This window comes from Centropristis striata, chromosome 9 (assembly GCF_030273125.1).
Source record: "Centropristis striata isolate RG_2023a ecotype Rhode Island chromosome 9, C.striata_1.0, whole genome shotgun sequence".
NCBI classification, from domain to species: domain Eukaryota; kingdom Metazoa; phylum Chordata; class Actinopteri; order Perciformes; family Serranidae; genus Centropristis; species Centropristis striata.
Genome location: NC_081525.1, coordinates 33437974 through 33457693, shown reverse-complemented (window position 1 = coordinate 33457693; position 19720 = coordinate 33437974). Strand labels below are relative to the sequence as shown.

The 19720-nt window shown below is 39.2% G+C and overlaps 2 protein-coding genes across 2 annotated transcripts in view; both read right to left on the bottom strand.

Annotated features, from left to right (window-relative positions):
- cers1 (ceramide synthase 1) overlaps nucleotides 1-10440 on the bottom strand; it is a 34674-nt gene extending 24234 nt beyond the window's left edge. The window contains exon 1 of the mRNA XM_059341754.1: nucleotides 9196-10440. Coding sequence (XP_059197737.1) covers nucleotides 9196-9444 — 249 coding nt within the window. The 5' untranslated portion in view covers nucleotides 9445-10440. The remainder of the gene's footprint in view (nucleotides 1-9195) is intronic.
- Nucleotides 10441-10645: 205 nt separating this feature from the next.
- Nucleotides 10646-18847, bottom strand: cope (COPI coat complex subunit epsilon). The gene is made up of 10 exons (XM_059341755.1): nucleotides 18702-18847; nucleotides 18468-18530; nucleotides 18248-18348; nucleotides 17342-17494; nucleotides 16602-16655; nucleotides 15469-15550; nucleotides 14869-15024; nucleotides 13375-13443; nucleotides 11317-11391; nucleotides 10646-10934 (listed from the first exon to the last, which is right to left on the bottom strand). The coding sequence occupies exons 1-10, from the start codon at nucleotides 18801-18803 to the stop codon at nucleotides 10881-10883; spliced, it is 909 nt and encodes a 302-aa protein (XP_059197738.1). The 5' UTR covers nucleotides 18804-18847; the 3' UTR covers nucleotides 10646-10880.
- Nucleotides 18848-19720: the final 873 nt, after the last annotated feature.

The window sequence follows — 19720 nt, the reverse complement described above, 5'->3', positions numbered from 1 at the left end:
CATAATCATCCACTCACACACATTCGAAGACAGATAGCAATGTTGACTGTTAGAGATGGGAAAATCAATTTAATGATGTCGCATTACTTTTTATTAACAGACATTTATAGTGCACTAATGAAAGTGGAAAGTATCATGATACATGGGCCATACAAAGTGCAAGTTTTGGTGGTTTTTAAAGGTTTTAACTCAATTCAGAGTTTAACGATTTGAGTTTTTAGCCTTGCCATCGCAAAGTCACATATTCTGTAATAAAACCAACACGAAGACGCATCTTTCTTGACACCACGTGGAGCTGAATAATAAATATGAATCTAGTGAGCAGAGTCTATTCACTCAAAAATATAATATAACTAATAATGTATTATGGTATATACTACATAGTTAGGTTAAAAAAAGACAGACAATATGTATCAACTGTCCCACATAGACATGAGTTCAACAGAAATTACGAATAAAATTAGGAATTTAAAATCCAATATAGCATCGTTTTGAGAGATCCCTGCTGATGCTGCATGTGTGTTTTTGTACCCTGAACAGACCAGAATCTTCCATGAGCTACAGCGGCTTGTCTCAGTCTGATGATTATAGCTCAGGTTTTGCAGCTAGGCCTCATTACAGTAGCTTTCTAATGGAGTTAAAATGCTGGCAGGAAGTCTGGATTAAGCTTAGGTTATTGGTTCAGGTATGGATTACAGCGAGGGGTAAAGCACACTCACATTACTAGGTTCTGTGGTCTGCCTGCCACTACAGACCTGTGCAGTTAATCAAACAATGTGATGTTATAATAATAATAATACATTCTATTTTTATAGCGCTTTTAAAGGTACTCAAAGTTGCTTAACATAACAGGAATTAGACAGAAACAAACACAAATGCAGAAGAAAACAGAACTAAACAGAGATGAGAGATAAGAGTTCAGGTCTTGTAAGCTATTTTCAAAAGGTGGGTTTTGAGTAAATGTTTGAAGGCGTGGAGTGAGTCTGAATTGCAGATGTGAGTTGTATCTATCTAGCTAGCTTTTATTCAGTTTGAAAAATAAAAAAAACTGTATTCACTGTCATAGTTTAATATACACACCTATACAGGTATATGTAACATTTCTGCAATAAAATGTTTACATTTATTATAATAGCCTCAGATAATTCAAGTTCAGTTGCCTTGTTAGACTCTACATACTCTGAACAAACTTGTCAGAATTTTGCTTTCGACACTGTTCCATTATTTAGACATCTCCTCTGGAAGATATCTCCCTTTTTTTGACCAGGCTTCATGTCACTCAGGGGATTTTGGAGTATGACTAGACAGTATGGTCTGTGTAATCTTTCTGAGTCAAACCAAAGCTACAGTCATTCTGTTACAAGAACCTGTTTAATCACTGGCAGTAGCGGGTGAATTTCCCTGAAGGTCCCATTCTCAACCTTTGGGTCTGCGTTAACTAGCTATGTGGCTTCGCAAACATAATGGAACCAAACGTAGGTTGGGGACGAGACACAGAAGAAGAAATGCGAGGGCTTGATCAAGGCCTAAGACAGATACAGAAAAAAAGAAAGAAAGGTGACATGAGGAGAATTGAGAGAAGGTGAAAGACAAAGACGGAAACCACAGGAAACTATTCTGATCACAATCATCAGAGGAAAGTGCACCCTTTCTGATTGTGAGTCCATGCGGATGTACCAGTTTCTTCCACAGACAGCAGGAGACAGAGGCTGGGATGGAGAAACTGATCTAATTGCATTGGAGGAATGTTTCTGCGATCCAACCCATAACCACAGTAAAGGAAAGTATGTAATTAATTATAAACACCCTGTGGACTTCAATGAAACACACACAAATATGGCCTAAAAGTGCATGAAGATGATGACTAAAAGAAGTTTCCTCCAACCACTGAGCTCCCTCACACTTTTATAGCATGGCCTTGTTAGGGGAGAGACAGCTGCCAAGTGTGAAGTCTACAGTGACAGTGTGTTCTTGTCTAATGACAGCCTGTCCACTGTGTCTTCTATCTGCAGGCGGGTAAGAGGAAGAGGAAAAAGATTGAGAGGCTGGCCGCTGTAGCTCTGTAGCGGTCAAGGCCTCACGGCACATTCCAGCTGACCAGAGGAGAGTGGGACTGTCACAGTCAGCAAACACAGCTGATTCATGATCCTGCTTTGTAGCTGCTGTTACATATGGCTGCGTTGGCTGTGATTCACCATGTTGAAGAGTACACAAACACTCTACATTCAACCTTCAGTGAAATAGACAAGCAACAACACCTGGCTCTTAATAAAGTATGATGCACGAAAGAAAAAACATATTTCTTTAAATATGGATAGCAGCTAATATGGAGAAGTTCTGAACATGCCTGGAGGCTACACTCTCTTCCGTTCACCTGATAGACAGCATTAGAGTAGGAATGTAACTAACACTTGTTTTCATTATTGATTAATCAATAACGTCAAACAGTAGAGACGAAATGAAACAAGGCCTGTTGTAACTGAACAGGCATTATGTGACATCTTCAAATGATGATCTAAAACACAGGACAGAAGAAAGTCCTCACTCTTGAGAGGCAGCTAGAAAATAGTTTATGTTGCATTTTTCAGTTCCTGATTGTTTTTCAGCGGGTGAATTAATCAAGCTACTAACCATCATTAGGTCTACATTAAACCAGCATTAATGAGCAGGGTTCTGGGGGGTAGGGCCTGTGTGGGAACATGGTTGAGAGTTTGTTGTAATTTGCCAAACTTTAAAATTAAAATTTATATGTATCCTAGGAAATCTCAATATTTGCTGTTGCTTCAAATGACTGGCAGAAACAATTTGTATAATGGGTTGAAATGCTTAAAAAAGACAGTGATATGGAAAGCAGCTGCTAAACTCAATACGTCAATAGGAAATTTGAACTGGACAGTTTGATGCTGATTGCATTACAGGTTGGAACAATCCTGCAGGCAGCTAACCCTACAAGTGCACAAAGCTATTCCACGTTGACATTTTTTGCAGACACAGAAGCTTGGGAACACATTATGTCATGGATATTAGGAATGGTAGAATCAAAACAAACAAATGCTGTAAATGGGTAACAAAAATATGATATGATATTATAATTATGAATTACACAACTACATTTATCAGTGATTAATTGAAGCACAACCACTGTGTGGGAAACAGTGTGTCTGACAGTTCTGTGAACCCATAAGTGCTCTAAATTTATGATGTATGACACACTGAAGCACATAGAGCAATAGATCACGTGTCAGGTGATGGCGAAAGTGCTGCTCGTTTAAACGCTATGTGATGATGAATTAGATGGCTGAGTCACAAGAGGAGGGGAGAGGAGAGGAGAGGAGAGGAGAGGAGAGGAGAGGAGAGGAGAGGAGAGGAGAGGATGTAATAATAGCCAAACTTCCAAACAATTGCTTGCAATCAGTGTCAAAATTACAAGCAAGTTTCACCTGAGTGGGCACTTTTGGCTGAATGGATAGCACTTCCCCTTCACCACAAATCCGATATCAGGTTTCTCTCTGCGGCTCTAATGCACAACAACGGGCAGGGACTCAGTGGAAGGTGATCTGGGGTCTGTGGTTGGAGGATCTTGTCAAACCTCAGGCTATTTTCACATTTAGAAAAACAGCACGGGATGCAATGCTACTCGGCTCATAGCTTGGAGACAAGCTCTGCAACAAGGCTGGACCTGGCAAGCACACTGCTCTGCTCTCCTCTTTGAGTGACTGCTTCATTGTGTGTGTGTGTGTGTGTGTGTGTGTGTGTGTGTAAGGGGCTATGGGAGGCATTTATGAGAGCAGTTATAAACTGCTGCAGCTTGGAGGGTTTGCCCACTGGCTTCCTTGTTTGTCTACACTAGTGTGTTTCCTCTTTCAAAACACATCTTCTGATGCTGCTGGAAATAAAAGTTAGGTAGTCAGTTAAGCAAACGTTACATGTATGAGACAGCATATAATCTTTTTCCAGTGTACCAATGTGTGTTAATGATTGGCTGCTGCATGCTGAGTCAGCAGCTACACAAACCAGTTCTCCTCACCATCCCTTCCTTCCTCTAGTTTTCTCTTCCTTCTCTGTTTATTTATCTCCTCTGGTCACCTCTTCTCTAACCCAACATCATCATTTGCTACTGTTCTTTTTAAACTTTCTCCTCACTTCATTATTTTCCCACCTTCTTCTCCATCCACTCTCTCATCCACTGAGTATTTGCATTTACTGTATATAGGACAAGGTTGCACATGAATTCTTGTATGCAAACACAAACATAGGCATATGAAACTGCACACTCCTTAAGACAAACACACGTGTGTATTGGTAATGCACAACTCATAAACCACCATATAAACTCCTATTTAAATATTGCAAGCAAGCAAAGACCTGTGCAGGCTTTGACCGACGTGTGTGCAGAGTGAAGTTAAAAAAACAATGAGGAAGGAGTGCAGCTACTTTCACACTCTGTCACATGACATTTAGAAGATTACACAGTACATTTTCCTCAGAAGTCAGTTCATAAGAGTGGAGCAGAGTAGATTTCAACATTTCTCCATCCATTGCCCTGAAATAAATGGCAGGCTTTTCAACGCTAAACTTAAAGGACACATTTTGAAATGCCAGTGTCAGCAGTGCCTGGGTGAGTCAGGAAATTATGATGCAGAGTGGTGTTTTTATGTAACAACAGAGCTCAAGTGGCTTATCAACAAGTTGTGTTTAATTGCACCTGAATAGGTGCAGCTCAAACATGTACACTCGAGCATCAAACCAAAAGTGAAACATAATGAAAACAATTGAGTAAACCGCACAGTACTGACACAGGAGGCCCTCCCCACCCCCATCTCACTAACCCTATGCATGGTTAACACTACACAACTTGCTGTCTCGCAACTGAACAAGAAATTAATCTGTTTTCACACATCCTGTAATATTTATAGCCTGCTTACTTTAGGTGCTCCTACAACTTTGGTTAATTCTGTTAATACAATACACAAAGTTCCTACTGCCATGATCTTTTCTTAAACTTAACAAAGTAGTTTTGTTGCCTAAACATAACTGCAGCGTAGTGCTTCCAAGTGCATTAAAAAGTGACGCCAATGGGTCCTGTCCAAGTGTCAGTCTGGGTTGCGTCTGTGAGCCTCTTTGCTCGCGTCTTGATCAGTTCACAGACAAGGCTGACGTGTGGCCTAACGGGCACAGAGCCAACACTGATGTACCTGTGATCTGGGGCTTTGTTGGGAAGCTCCAAAAACTGTCAGTGAGTGGAAAATACTGGCTTAAGTTGTGTAGTGTGATCTTGGCAAATTCACCCAACAGCACGCTCACTGACATGAGGAGTGATGTTACCATGTGGAACCTGGTTTCCGTCGTTAAAATAAACACATCACCAGATCCATTCAACCTCAAGGTTTGAAGCCTTGTACATGGTGGAACGAGTTTAGTCACTGAAAACAAGGGTTTACCTCAGTCGGATGTCTAGCGGTGGAGGACACTGAAACCTTCACTGAATTCGTCAGCTATGAATATAAATCCTTCCAATTCAGATTATTGAATATCTCTTTAAAAAGTCCAGAGTGCACTCTGTTGACAGTGAGTGGGTTCCACCAGAAGGCATTCATCTCACAGTTGTTACAGATTGTAACAAGGTTTGGCTGCTGTCAATGCGGGTACCACTCACGCTCACTAGTACAGCAGGCTGAGCATGCAAAATCAAGTATTACTCTGCTGCTTTCATAATTGAAATCTGACTGTACAGTGGAAATTGCAGAAGAGAGTAATTGTGTATTTTAAGTGGGTCACCCTTCATTCTTCAAACATGACTGGGAGTGCTGTAAGTAACAAAACAGGAAACTAATTATTTTCATCCATCAACTCTGGCAGATGTGCTCTGAATTGCAACAGCAACTTCTGCAAATACAGCTTCATCGTAGATGGAAATTGCGGCTGCAACAACAATTATTTTCATAATGAATTCATCTGCTGATAATATTTTCTGTTAATCATTTGGTCTATAAAACATGAGACCAAAATATCAGTTTTGCCTGAGCACAAAAAACATTCACTTTACTTTAGTGTACGAAGAAGAGCAGTGGATTCTCACATTTGAGAACCTGGAGTCATCTTTGGTGTTTTTGCTTAAAACATTTTTTATAACTTTAATTTGTTGTTTTTGTCGAATATAAGATGATTTTTGGGTCTTTTTGCCTTTTAATTAAATAATAAAACGAAAGATAGGCAGGAAAGGAATGCAAGAGAGAGAAGGGTCGATAGGCCGCTGCTAAAGACTCAGCCTTCCTACTTAGGATGTACACTCTACCATGTTAGCCCCAATACACAAAAACTCCTCTCTCTCCGTTGCAGGACGGAGAGATTCAAAAGATCCTTCACTCCTACAGCCATCAGGCTGTCTCATTCTTCAAGAGATTCTACCAGACTAACTGAATTTCCCCTCGGGGATGAATAAAGTAATATTGATTGATTTTGATTTGATGATAAATTGTCTTTTGACTTTTGATGAATCAATGATTGTTCTTTTTGTGACAGCCCTGCAAGATTTACCTCCTATGAACAAATTCATGATGAACTAGAAGGGGACCACGCCCTAGATTGCAATGTTGAGGACATTAAAAAATAATTTCTGTATAACCCCTGTGAATCTGTCGCCCATGCTACACCCCTTCACCAATTTTCATGATAATCGCGCTGGTTGTTTTTCTAAAAACCCGTCTGACCAGCAAAGAAAATCTTACCAAAAACATAACCTCCATGGCAGAGGTAATGATTTTTTTTTACCATGACTTGAAAAGCAAATGTCCATGACAGTTATACTGATGCCTACATAATTTCTTTGACATCCATAAATGGCATTTTCATAGTATGTCAAAGGAACCAACATTCATTTCCCCATGTCAGATCAAATCCCAGTCCACACAATTACACAGTGCTTTGTCCACTGATGTTGAAGCAAACATTTAATGTCCATACGGTTTCAGGAGCTCTCAACCTAATTACTTTTGTGTACTGTGTTCTGTGCTGTCATTTATTCCACTCATAGTATGTACACATTAGAGCCCATAACTATTGTGTACTTCAACACTATGAAAGACCACAACTCAATCATTATTCACAATGTATTAAATGCGTTGTGGTTTACTTAACATCCAACTGACCGAGTGAGAAAACATCCTTTTGTGGAAATCAATGCAATTAGCTTTACTCAAATAAGACCTTTAATAATGGAGCTATTCTCTTCTGACAACCCACCTCAGCTGTTATGATGTATAACAGCAATATTCGTATTGCATTAGCTCAGCACGACTGACCTGACACTGAACCCAGCCTCTTCATCCCTAATGTAAGTACTGTAAAGGTGGTATTATGCATGCACTAAATAACCAAGGGGAATGCTGACTGATTCTTAATTTTCCTGACATTAAATATCTCACCTCATCTTCAACAGGTCTTTATAGTATCCAGCACTTAAACAAGATGCGTCCTATACAGTTCCACAAGGGTCAGTGAGTCACACACATACACTGTGAGGCGCATATACAAAATGTAAAGTGGAACAGGCCTCATTCTTTGCATTCTCAGGCCACATCTGGCTTCACACATGGGGCCCTGAGCTACAATCTACTGCTGAAGCATCGTCGTCGTAGCATCCACCACGTGCTGGCTCTCCACCCACCCCCACCCACAATCATGGCAGAATTACGAGCCACATCCTGGCTATCTGTGTAAAAGGGCCCCTCCCTGGGAACACCAACAGGGGAGGTACTCAGGACATGGATGGGTGATGGGAATGAAGTGGACCTAGGTCTGTCAAAGCACAGCCTGAGCATCTGGCTTCAGAGTGACATACTGTGGTAGGAAAACAGCGTTGTGATGCTGCCGTTTGCTACATTGTGGTTTTAAGTGTAAGTGCACATCCTCAGCTACCTTTAGAGTGCCACGACTTTTTTCTGACGTTTCACTGTTGTGGTCTAATTTCTGAAAATGTAGCCATTAATATAACGTAGTATTGTAATTCTGTCATACTATTTAAACCGAGAGTAGCACATTTTTTTTACATAGGGTGTATAAAGCTATGTTGCAAATCAAACAAAGCAAAATTTGATTCTTAGATAATTTTTGCATCAATCTAAAAAAATATTGTTGGGTATTTGATGTGCTGGATTAGCCAACACAGGTGGTTAGTGAATCAACTAATTGCATATTTTCCAATAAATGTATTATTTTTGATACTACTGACATTGTGCGATAAAATGAAAACATTTTCTACACTGTATCCACATTCCCCGCCTTTTGTTTCGCCGTGTGTGAAAGAGAGAAAAAGACAGAGGGGGAGGGACAGCGATGGTAGGAAGTCTGCATCACTTGCAATTTGACATAATTGCAATTAATGACCTTGCTGCCATGTTCCAAAAAGTACCTAAAAGCACTAATAGAAATCTAATAGCTTCAGGATGATATTGACTGTTACAAATGGATGACATAGAAAAGTATGTTTGGATTGTATTCAGCAGGCACAGGCAGAGAAAAGGCTGTAGTGTAATGTTTACTTCATACTTTTAATGTGTAAAATATGTGGCTTTGACACCAAAATATTTGCAGTCTGTTACCAATTTGGAAAAATAAGATACAAGATGAAGTTGCAGCTCTCTAGTTTAACATGGGACTTTATTGGCTGAGGTTGTATTATTAGTATTAGCATTTTTTAAAGTATATTACCTCGATAATATCGTTATTGCGAATTTCTTTGGCCACAATGATCATAATCGCAGTGAAAATCTGATATTTCGACACCCCTAATATGTGCCAATATAGAGGAAAAATATGATATAAATATATATTTATTTTATACTTTGTTTATTACACCTGTTCAGCTCAAATGTTTGCCAAACAGAAGTACAGATAAGGGTGTTTACTACTCCTGACTTTACTCCTTTATCTCAAACCCACCACTGGATCTGATATTTGTTAACGTGTTAAACACACTCTCACCTGCTGCCTCACTTTCAGACTGAGCTCAGAGCATGTGCTTTCAGTCTCAACTCCTGAGAGATGGGAAGCACCAAGGCCACAATTCTGCAGTGCTGGGGCTCTAATTAGAGGAATGAGCTACTAAGCCCATTAATTAAGGGTGTCAGTAGATTAACCTTGGGGAGCTGGTGGGTGGGGTGGGATAGGTGTGTGTTGTGGTTGTGTGTCACCCACCTGAAACAGACTTTCTGTCAGTCCCCGCCTGACCTGCGTCCACAAAAAGGCGCAAAAGAAGAACAGGGCGATTTCGGTAAGGGTAATGTACGCGTTATCCAGGAGAGTCCGTTTGGAGAGCTCTAGACCGCAGGAGCTACAGTCTCTCCATGCACCCAGCATTACAGTGGAGGCTCTGGTGATGAGGTCCAAGTATCCCGGCATGGGCTCCACTTCCACCGGCCCGGCTTCCCCGCTATGACTGCTCATTGTGGAGCGGCGCAGAGAGAACAAAAATGTGGAAAAAATTACTCCAATTGAGGGGAAGAGGAGGCGCAGGGAGCAGAACTGTCCAGACTGTGCGTCTAATCCGTGAACCAGCTTGCTAGCTCACCTAAAAACGCTAAAACAAGCTTAACCAGCTTACCCTCTTCAGTAGCCTAATTCTTTGTTTTCCAAATTAAGACATGGGCCCATTCTTCGTGTCCAGGACAGTTTTATGAATGATAGCAGGGCCCACCAGGTCTGAACAAGACACACCGGCTGTGAGGCTATATTCAATAATCACCGAAACCAATTAACAAAGATGGTTTTGACAATTAATGTGAGCCATTAGGACCTAACTGTCTGCTGGAGGGTTTCTTCTGCTCATCATTCCGCTACGCACACGGGCTCATCAGCGGCGGCGGCGCGTCCTGGTTAGCCGCCTAGCTAAGTTAAATCAAACGCACACAATAGTGAATGGACCAGCATTGGCTGCCGCTTCCGAGCTAAGCTAGCTAATTGAATAAATTAACCCCAAAAAACGTGATGGAGCTCACGCACATGAGCGAATTCAGTCTGAGGTTCGTGTCGCCTTTCAGGCAGCGAGCCCCGCCAGCACATGCGATCACTGAGCCGCTCCGCTGTAACGGCTCATCTCTGTCCGTTATTCGCCTTATGTAACGTCTCTGTACCGCTTCATGAGTTAGAACAGCAGATTCCCGACGAACCGGCACACGGAGCCAAGTTATCCAGCGAAAAGAAAAGGATAAAAAGGAAGAATATTATCCTATGAAGAGGCTGCTGCTGCCGTCGCTTCTTCTTCTCCTCCTCCTTCGTCTTCACTGCCGCCGCTTCTGCCGCTGCTGCCGCTCCGCTCCGGTCAACGTGTCCGACGGGGCTTGCGTTTTTGACAAACCGCGCTTCGCTTTCAATGGAAATCAACTGGTCCGTTGAAAAGAGGACAGCGTGCGTTTATGCGAAAAGAAGAGGAGGAAAAAAAGCCGAGGGGGAGGGACGTAATTAGGGGCCGCTATCTTCTTGTTGAACCCTCTGCTTGAGGATTAAAAAGGATGACTTAAAGAGACAGTGCAGACAATGCTTCATACAAGAATGCACTCAAGACCCATCATACAAAAGGTGACACACTTTAAATTGCATTAAATTCATGGTGGTGTGCATGTTCACACAAAGCCATACTTTAAGCAGAAATCGGGTATTAAACATTTATTATCATGTCAAAGGAATGCTTACATTATAACAGGTGTGTTCATTTCCATAATTAAAATAAAGAATAAAATTGTGGACATGTTTCATCTGCACCAAGAGGAAATTATGACTTCTGGATTGGTTAAAACAAAACAGCAAACTTTGTAATTTGACTTATGTAAAACAAAAAGAATATACATGAATGCAAGTTAAGTAGAGAACTTCATGGTGAAGTCTTATGCTGTAGCGGTGGGAGCGTACTGCATCACTAGTCTGTCAAACTCATTCTCCTGCAGGGAAAAACAAGAGCAGAGGAAACAGTTAAACACCAGGAAAAACATCTGAGCAGCTGTGCATCACATGGTTTGTTTGTTCATGGTATAACCCAGTTTTAGGATGTTTATGTACATCTGAGTAATTACAACATACTGTTACAAAGGCTAAAGATTCAGAGTTTAATGCTCCTGGTGACTTTGCTATAAGGACAGCCAGTGCCCAAGATTCAAAACAACCAAGTAAGGTAATTTGAGGTACAGAGTAAAGGTTGTGATGGCTTGTCAACAACTGTGAGTGTAGGCAACCACATTAGCCCTGGCCACAGATCAGAGGGATCCCTCCGAAAAAAACAAAAAACTAATGTTAAATTAAAAAATGAAGACACAATCAAGTTACCTTGGCTAAGTAGTCTTTGAGGAATGGGTGGGCTCTGTGTGCATCTTTCAGCTGAGAGAGGTACCGATTGGTTACCTGAGGGCAGATGTAACAGATGACGCAAGTTATAAAATGACAACAGTAGATGACTGTGAACCTGTGAAGTAAATCTTATGAACTTTGAAGCACAATTTTCTGCAGAAATTAGAGCTCTTATGTTTAGTTTCTTTATAAAACAAGTCTGGATCTGTGTGGCTGTCTGTGCTCTTACTAGTTTGATGTGGGTGAGGCTCAGTTAAAAAGTTGATGTTTCACTAAATATCTGATGACAGTTTTTTTCTGTATGATATCAGGCCACCTTTTATTCATGGACATTTGATATTATGGGAAAAATGCCAGTGGATACTATATTTTTGTAAAGTGTTGTTCAACGTGGTAACATATTTTTGCTCTTGTGAGATTTTGATATACCCGATTTGATAAAAGATAAGAGCGAGGGAAGACAGAAAACAAAAGCTATTCACAGAGCACAGAAGCAGCTGACTCAGGCTTAGACCACAAGTACACGGGCATTTTAGGTCATTGAAGCTGATTTTTCAATGTTGACGTATAAGACAGGGAAATTAACATTTGTTGCTTGTAACATCAGAGTGTGCATTGTTATCTGTTAGCCTTTGTGAGGCGTTACAAACGAGGCGACATTTCATGCAATGGCAGCAAGCCCCCTGGAACAGTGTTGGACTTTAAAGTCAATTGCACAAAGTTGCCAAACTGTGGAATTACAACTTCTCGGTCTTTCATGTGATGCCAAAAGGCTCAAAAAGACTTATCCCCATAGACTTCTGTTGTGAAAGTGAGATCTGATATCAGGCACACTGCTGTCTAGTACAAATACATATTTAATGATTCATTATGTACTAAAAGTTGCAAAATTCACTATTCATCAAAGTGATTTTCTTTCCTCCGTTCATGTAAATGAGCACAGATGTGGTATTTTATTCCCAGAAATTTAACTTTTTTGGCTTCATGCACCACCGAGTACCTTTCACAGGACCACACCACCAACGTTCTCAATGTCAGATGTGGCAAAATACTATTGGTTTGAACTTTGCTAACAGGACTTGTGTACATGTTTACACCTATTTTATCCAGACTATGGTTTACACATACATTTACAGTTCCTCTTCGACTATATTGAGGAACAGAGGAGTCAAAATGTGCCTGGTCGTTCGCTGCTACACAATCCAGTTCTGCACACAACACAGACCGTGGGGCCAGCATCATGGGTGAGACCTGGTCGGACTTCTCACAACTTTGAGAAGGAAGTGGTTTTTAAGGCTTCTGAAGGGTTAATGTCTTTGTTTTTGCATTTTAATTTGAACGTAGAATTGTTTTTAAAAAGTGCTTGTGTGGACAGGATTATTTATATTTATATAATGTGAAAGCAAAAAAAAAAAAAAAAAAAGGTATCAAAAACACCTGTGTATGTGTGGACTAGCAAACATCTTTCATTTGTGAAGTAGCCATAAAGCACAATAACTGACTTAGATATGATTAAGACAAAAAGAAAAGAGTAAATTCTCAGAAATTGCCATAGCTGAGGATTAGGCACATTCACTACATAATTCAAGTTAACCTTGAGTGATTAGAGCTAATCAGGGGTTATCACTGATCGAAACTTGTTAGTGATGACTTTAACTCAACACACAGCATTCTATCGCCTTACTATCAAGTCCATCAAACCTAAGATAATCAAGTCTTTATCTTATGAACTCTGAGCTCCAGGGTGCATTACTCACACAGCACTAAACCAGTGGAAATGCTTAGATGACACTTTTCATGATAGAGCACAAATGCAATCAAGAAATTGCTTGGTTGAATGCTTTTGCTGCTTCAGTCAAAGCAAACACACATAAAATTGCTGAGAAGAGCATCTTGCGCTCTAAGCACAGAGTGTTATTGGACAAAGATATTTCAAGTCCTCAGTTCGACTGAAGACAAGTTTGTCTGAAGGAAACTGCTAAACAGATGGCTGTTAAAGCGTTCCCCTCGTTAACAGCGCTGGGTCCAAAGTCTCACCTCGGGAGCTTTGCCCAGGTGCTGGGTCAGCACTATGAGGTTGATCAACGTCTCAGGATGGCTGCTGTCCTAATAGGGGGAAGAGAGAGACAGAGATGGACAGAAAGTCAACGACTCATTTCTCACAAAGCAAACAGGAAAACAGAAACACAAATGTGGACAGTCAAAAAGAAAAGTACCTCATGTTTGGCAAGTGTTACTCACAGAGACAAATAACTGAATTACTTTAATTTCCTACAACCCTGATTAAAAAAAAAGTTGAGATGTTGAAATGTAAATAAAATGAAAGCGAAAGATATGAATGGAAGTATTCACCAAATGTGATTATTTCTACATTCATGTGGAAAACACTTCAACTTCTGTTGATTTTTTCTTATTATTCATTACTATAAAAAATAAACATTTGTCTGGTTTTGCTTGGCAGAACATTCATGTCAAGTCACATAATACTCTTACTAACCGTTATGTTCTGTCTGTTTAGTGACAGATAACATAAATGGATAACCTTAACTTCGTTATAATTTAACCAGTAAAAAAGAGAAAAAGAGGGAAAGCTTAGAAAAATCTGGACATTTTTGAAAAGCTTTACTAAGCTTTTCCTCTTTTTCTCTTCTTCTCTTTCTCACTCTTCTCTTCTTCTCTTCAGCCGTCTTGGTGATAGTTTTTGGGTTTGTGTGATAGTTTTAAGCCATGACAGAAAAGTTCTAACAATAGTCAACATAATGGAGCTGTCACAATGTTAAAATCAAAACCAAACCTGACATGTTCATCACTAATTATATCCATTCACATGCATTTGGACAGAGCTTTACTATTCTCAAAGGTGAGACAGAGCAGAACTAATTTATATTTATAAAGCATGAAAAAATAAAACTTTAACTATCTTAATAAAAACAAAACTAAAACTGTGAAGTGAATATTTTATTGCATCTTCTGGATAAACAGGGCCTACTGGTCAAACCCCATCTTGTTATGGATAACATACAAAAAGTGTAAACCACAAACGGCTCAGTGGCGCCATCTAGTGTTACAATGTGAACAGTTCAAGATGTTTAAATTGTATTATGTTGTTGAGGGCAGCATCAACAGAACAGGAAATATTTGGCCTTTTTTTCTGAGATGTCTGATATTAGCTCTTACTAGAAATATGTATGCTGCTGTGTGTCTACAAAACACTTGCATAAAAAACATTTCTAATGGCAAAATAAGAAAAATAAGTCTTTGCTTATTTTAAAATTATTTGAATGCATCTTGGAATGAGGTTTAACGCTGTATGAATATTATAAAACACTTCAAGGGCAGCTCCTCTCATTAAGGATTTAATCATTACGGAAATTAATCTGATACAAGCCTCAGAAACAAGCAACTGAGAGGTTTAGCTGAATAAACTGTGCTTGTGTGCACACCAAACTGTGTCTAGTATGTCAGTAAATGTGTGATGAAGAGACAAAATAAGACGGACAAAAAAAAGAGAAGTAATTCTTGTCATGATACCTTGTCGAGTGCCTCCTGTAGCACTCCCTCAGCCTCCTCCCACTTGTTTTGAGCCATGTAACAGGCGGCCTGCCCGTTGAGGAGCAGCAGTGTAGATGAGTACTTGTCCGACATCTCCTGAAAAATGTAGTAGGCATCCTGCAGCTTCTCTCCTCCCTGGAACAAGCAGAATGTAATAAAATGTAGGCAAGAATAAATCTGAGTGTTCAGCAGTGATCATGCTGAAAAGCCAATGATTTATGCACAGTGCAGTTTTTCTTTTGTTTTGTTTTTAATTGTGTCAGTAGTACTCACTGCTCTTGGACAGTGGGAAAACTATAATGTGCAATATGAGCAAATTAAAAGGAACGCAATACTCCGGTTAGATTAGCTTTATACTGCACCAGAAATTGCTACATAATACACTGCCTGCTAATTATTTCAAACCTGATAGCAGCTTCATTCGATCACAATACAATAATATATTAATGTGATGAATAGGAATTCAATATACTTGGTATATAATATTATTACCAGTACGGAGAGATTAAAGATTATTAATGAATGAGAGCTTTTACTGTTAAATTGAATATGTGTATCTTAGTGATGTTGATATCTCACCACAGCAATATTAACCCAGGCTGTGGCCAGCTGGGTCAGAGTAGCATCCTCATCTTGCTCCTGCATCTTCTTCAGCTCTTTCCTGTTAAGAATTGTATAATGTTAATTACCATATTCTGGGTGAAGCCTAAATTCTGATTGGCTGCAGGGTGTCCATCAGTTCCTAACAGAGGACACCTACTAGGCACTTCAGGTTCTAAATGAATGTGCTGACTGATAGTAACCATGGCAAAGCCTCGGCTTACAATTTATTGCAATTATTTTCAGCACTGAATGTTTCAAGAGGTACACTGCCCCTCTGATCTTGATGTGGTCAATACTTTTAAAAGCATACTTTACATTAATGATCGTCTCAAATCCCATTTTCTATGCAACTCGCTACTTTAGGCTGCAAACCTTTGTTTGTGAAAATCTTGATATTGATTTGGGGACAATAACAGGGCTGGACAGCTCATTAGTCTTGTTGTTTCACACATGGTCGACTTATATTTACTGTTTGTCAACCATACGCGATGTTATTGACTTAGAATCATGTTAGCATAATGTTAGCTTTCTGGCTAACAGCTGAGCCAAAGGGTTCTATTAACTGAGCGGACTAGAAATATCTCCTGCTGTCAAGACATGTCCAAGGTTCTTCCTATTTACTGGAGTAGTGAATGTTTTTATTGCATAATATCCTTATGGGGTGGGAATGGTTGTTCCAAGCATTGGACAAACCCTAAGGTATTACCAAAGAAACTGAGTTGTGATTTGTGAAAACTTAAGATTTTTATTGCATGAAAATATGATTGATTTCAATTTTTTCCTTTGGCAAGTGACCATGGTATTAGTAGATTAATGCCCTTCAAGATGTCAATAATCAAGAATTATTGGCCTGCTTATGAACACCTTGTCGGTCAATAACCTTAGATAGTTAGATAGAGGAACACAGTCTCATTTTAAAAGAGACAGTAAATACTTTTGTGTGTGCAAAATCTTAATCATTTGTTGTTCATTTCTGGCTAATCCAGACCTAATGTCAAATTACATTAATGAACACATACTACAATCACCTGGATGTTATCCATGAGTCTTCACATAACAAAGACCCAACAATTTATTGCAAACCGTCCTCCGTTTGTGTTTTTTCATACCTTGCCAGGTCAACACGATCCAGACTCAGCAACACCTGAATGGTCATGGCCATGCTGGAAAAAAAAAAGATGTTCAGGTCAGTTTGGTTAGCTTCAGTTTGTTGTCTTCAAACTTAAATCAACCTCATAAACCTAGTGACCCCTCTGGAATCATAGCCAAAACTTTTATCCAACTCAAATGGTCTGTCTGTCTTTCGATTCCTGCGACAACCTTTCATTCAATCGACTTCACACTTGGCAGGTGTGTTGCTGAGGAAGTGTAATGTCAAGTGCAAGCTCTGGAGATTTACTGGACATATTTATTAGGTGTGCAATATGTACACACTGTAGCATATTGAGAGAGGACCCCTATTAACTGTTACACTGCTGGATGGCATGCTGGGAACAACTAGCTCTCAGTTGGCCACTACAGTACATTCAAGAACAGATGAAGAGAAACAGACCGGAAATGTTACATTGTAGCAAACTCAAACATTTTAAATATCAGCAAATTACCTTTTGTAATTTTTTGATTTTCTTCCTGGAAATAGCCTGGTCCCAAATGCAACCCTTTATACCAAAAAGTTGGCGGCTGTTTTATTTATGTTTAAGACAAGGCCCAACTATTTCAGAATCATGATTTGTATATGTACTACTAGTAGGCTGAAAAAAACAAAACCTGGACAATTTTCATAAAATGCTTTTTGTCAAAATAAGTTTAAGACTTTTTTTTTTTAAGTAAAACCTTGATCCATTCTTACCACTCGAGGCTTTCTCCTTGGTGCAGAGTCCTGAGAGCAGCATCAGTGTTCATCTCATGGTAGTAGATGGAGGCAGCCATGAGGAGGAAGGTGGTGTTGGCAGCATCCACGCTCTTGGCCATCTTCTTGTCTAGATCAGCAACAATAGCATCCCTGCCAGAGAGAAAAAATAGCAGAGGGGAAACTATTTAAACAATGGAGCACACAGTTGCATTTTGAAAACTAAAGGAGATAGACAAACTTGGCAGCACAGTTTAAGTTTATATCATGGTCTGGGTGATTACTCAATTCCAACTGGCATTAATTGCCAACCTTGGACACCTAATTAGAAGTTTGAGTTGTTACCATTTCAAATGAATGCACTAGCTAGTATACTAGTGTATTCCTTCAGTGCCTCATCCTCTGAATACACAAGATAGAAACTGTAACATGCTAAAAGAAGTACACTACCCCTCTGAACTTTCTGACAAAAGATACTTTTAAAAGTATACTTAAGATTTCAGGTTACCTGCACATCTGACTGTTCTGGCCTTGCTGTTATCCATTAATTCCAGATAACGGACACCTCATCAGACATTAATCCTTACTTGTATATGTATTTATTAATTATAAATTGATTGTTTTATTTGTTGAGCTTTTTTAACATTAATTTGTTTTTCTGTTTAACTATTTAAAGCTCAAGAAAATCAAAGTCCAAGAGATGCATGATGTTTCTAAAGTCAATGAGTTATCGTGTTAAATAATTTTGATCTCGATATACCAAAATAATTATGATGCCATAATCAAGCAGGCCTGCTATAAATGTTCCTGCATAGATTGTATTATTCTATACACAGCATTAACAAAGAGCCATATCAGCCCCAGGCTTCTTCTATGATGACCTCGCAGTCAAATGAAAACTCTTACCTCTTGCTTTCAGTGGACCGATACTCAGCAAACATCTTGACAGCCTGAAGCTCCGGTGCAGAGCTGCCTTTGATGTCATCCAGGACAACAGCATACTTCCTCTACAGCAGCACAAAACACAACAAGCTTAGATAAGTCCACCAACAACAGTAACAGCAATGAATGTAAAGTAGCTATCGGCTAATGATACACAACATTTCTAACTGAGAAAAAAGTATACCTGGGCAATGTATGCTCTGTACAAAAACATGTCCCTTTCAGTCTCCTTCTCTGGCGTGGACGGCTTTAAAGAAAAGACAGAGACAGTATTTTATAGACAATTATAGACGATTGCTAACATGTTTAGCATTGAAGCTCGAAAAAGCCGTTGACAGCAGTTAGGCAGCAGATAGATAATTAACGGACGAAACAGTTTGTTTTAAAACGTTCAACTGATACCGTGGTATACACTTACCTTCACCTTCTGAGCCTCATTAATACACTGTTGATAACTGCCGATATAATAGGCATTTTTAACATCGAAGAGCTCATCAACATCACCCTGCTGCGCCGCCATGTTTGACTACGGAGCTTCCTGACACGTCTCAAATTTACGTCACTTTCCTGCTTTTCACCGAGGATTGTGGGAAGTTGAGTTCAACAACACAAGCACAGGAGATTGGAAAAGACCACAGTCTGTGGTGAAGACATGTATTTGGTTAATTAATAGTGTAGATACAATGAAAGATATATCAAATATAATCTATATTTTTTGCCCTAAAAAAACACACAATTTATTAGTTTTAATAGTCTACTAACTAGGCTATATACAACAATATTGATTAAGGCTGTTGTCTATATATTATTTAAAATGATGAAATAAAGACTTACTATGTTCATTTAATATTATGCATATAGTGTATACGTCATTTAAAAAACAACCATTTAAATAAATATGGAAATTATTTAATGATCAAACAATATTATCATATAAACAATACTCATGTAAGTATGAAACAGATTTTTTTCCATCTTCTTTATTTATCTGAGAATACAATAAGCTACATATCGGTATTTGTTTTTATACTGGTCATAAAGACAGGCTGATTTGACACTGAGACTACTTTTTTGCACATTAAATTTCTTTTATCCCTTTAGTAGTCAGATTTTAAATTCCCTGTAGGTGCTTTACGCCTGTATACTGTTATATCACTGTTATATTGTGCATTATATCAACTACTGGCACTTAATTCTTTATTAGCACTTTATTCCAGTCACTTGGCTCCTGGCACACTTGCCTGGTTGCATGTTATGAATGCTACTATGTGTTGTTGTTATTGTTGTTTTTGTGCAATGTATTTGTCTTGTTGTCTTTTAACATGCTGCTCTTAATTAATTGCCAACATTGGGACTAGTAAAGTTGTCTGAATTGAATTGAATTGAATTGAATTGAATTGAATTGAATACTCCTACCATTGAGTCTTTCCCTACTAA

What these genes read in the sequence shown, in the direction of transcription:
- cope (XM_059341755.1), bottom strand. Translation starts at nt 18,803, where the DNA reads ATGGCGGCGCAGCAGGGTGATGTTGATGAGCTCTTCGATGTTAAAAAT. An exon ending in ATGAGGCTCAGAAGGTGAAG is followed by an intron (nt 18,531 to 18,701) that starts GTAAGTGTATAC and finishes TTTTCTTTAAAG; the next exon opens with CCGTCCACGCCAGAGAAGGA. An exon ending in CAAGGAGAAAGCCTCGAGTG is followed by an intron (nt 16,656 to 17,341) that starts GTAAGAATGGAT and finishes TTTTTTTTCCAG; the next exon opens with CATGGCCATGACCATTCAGG.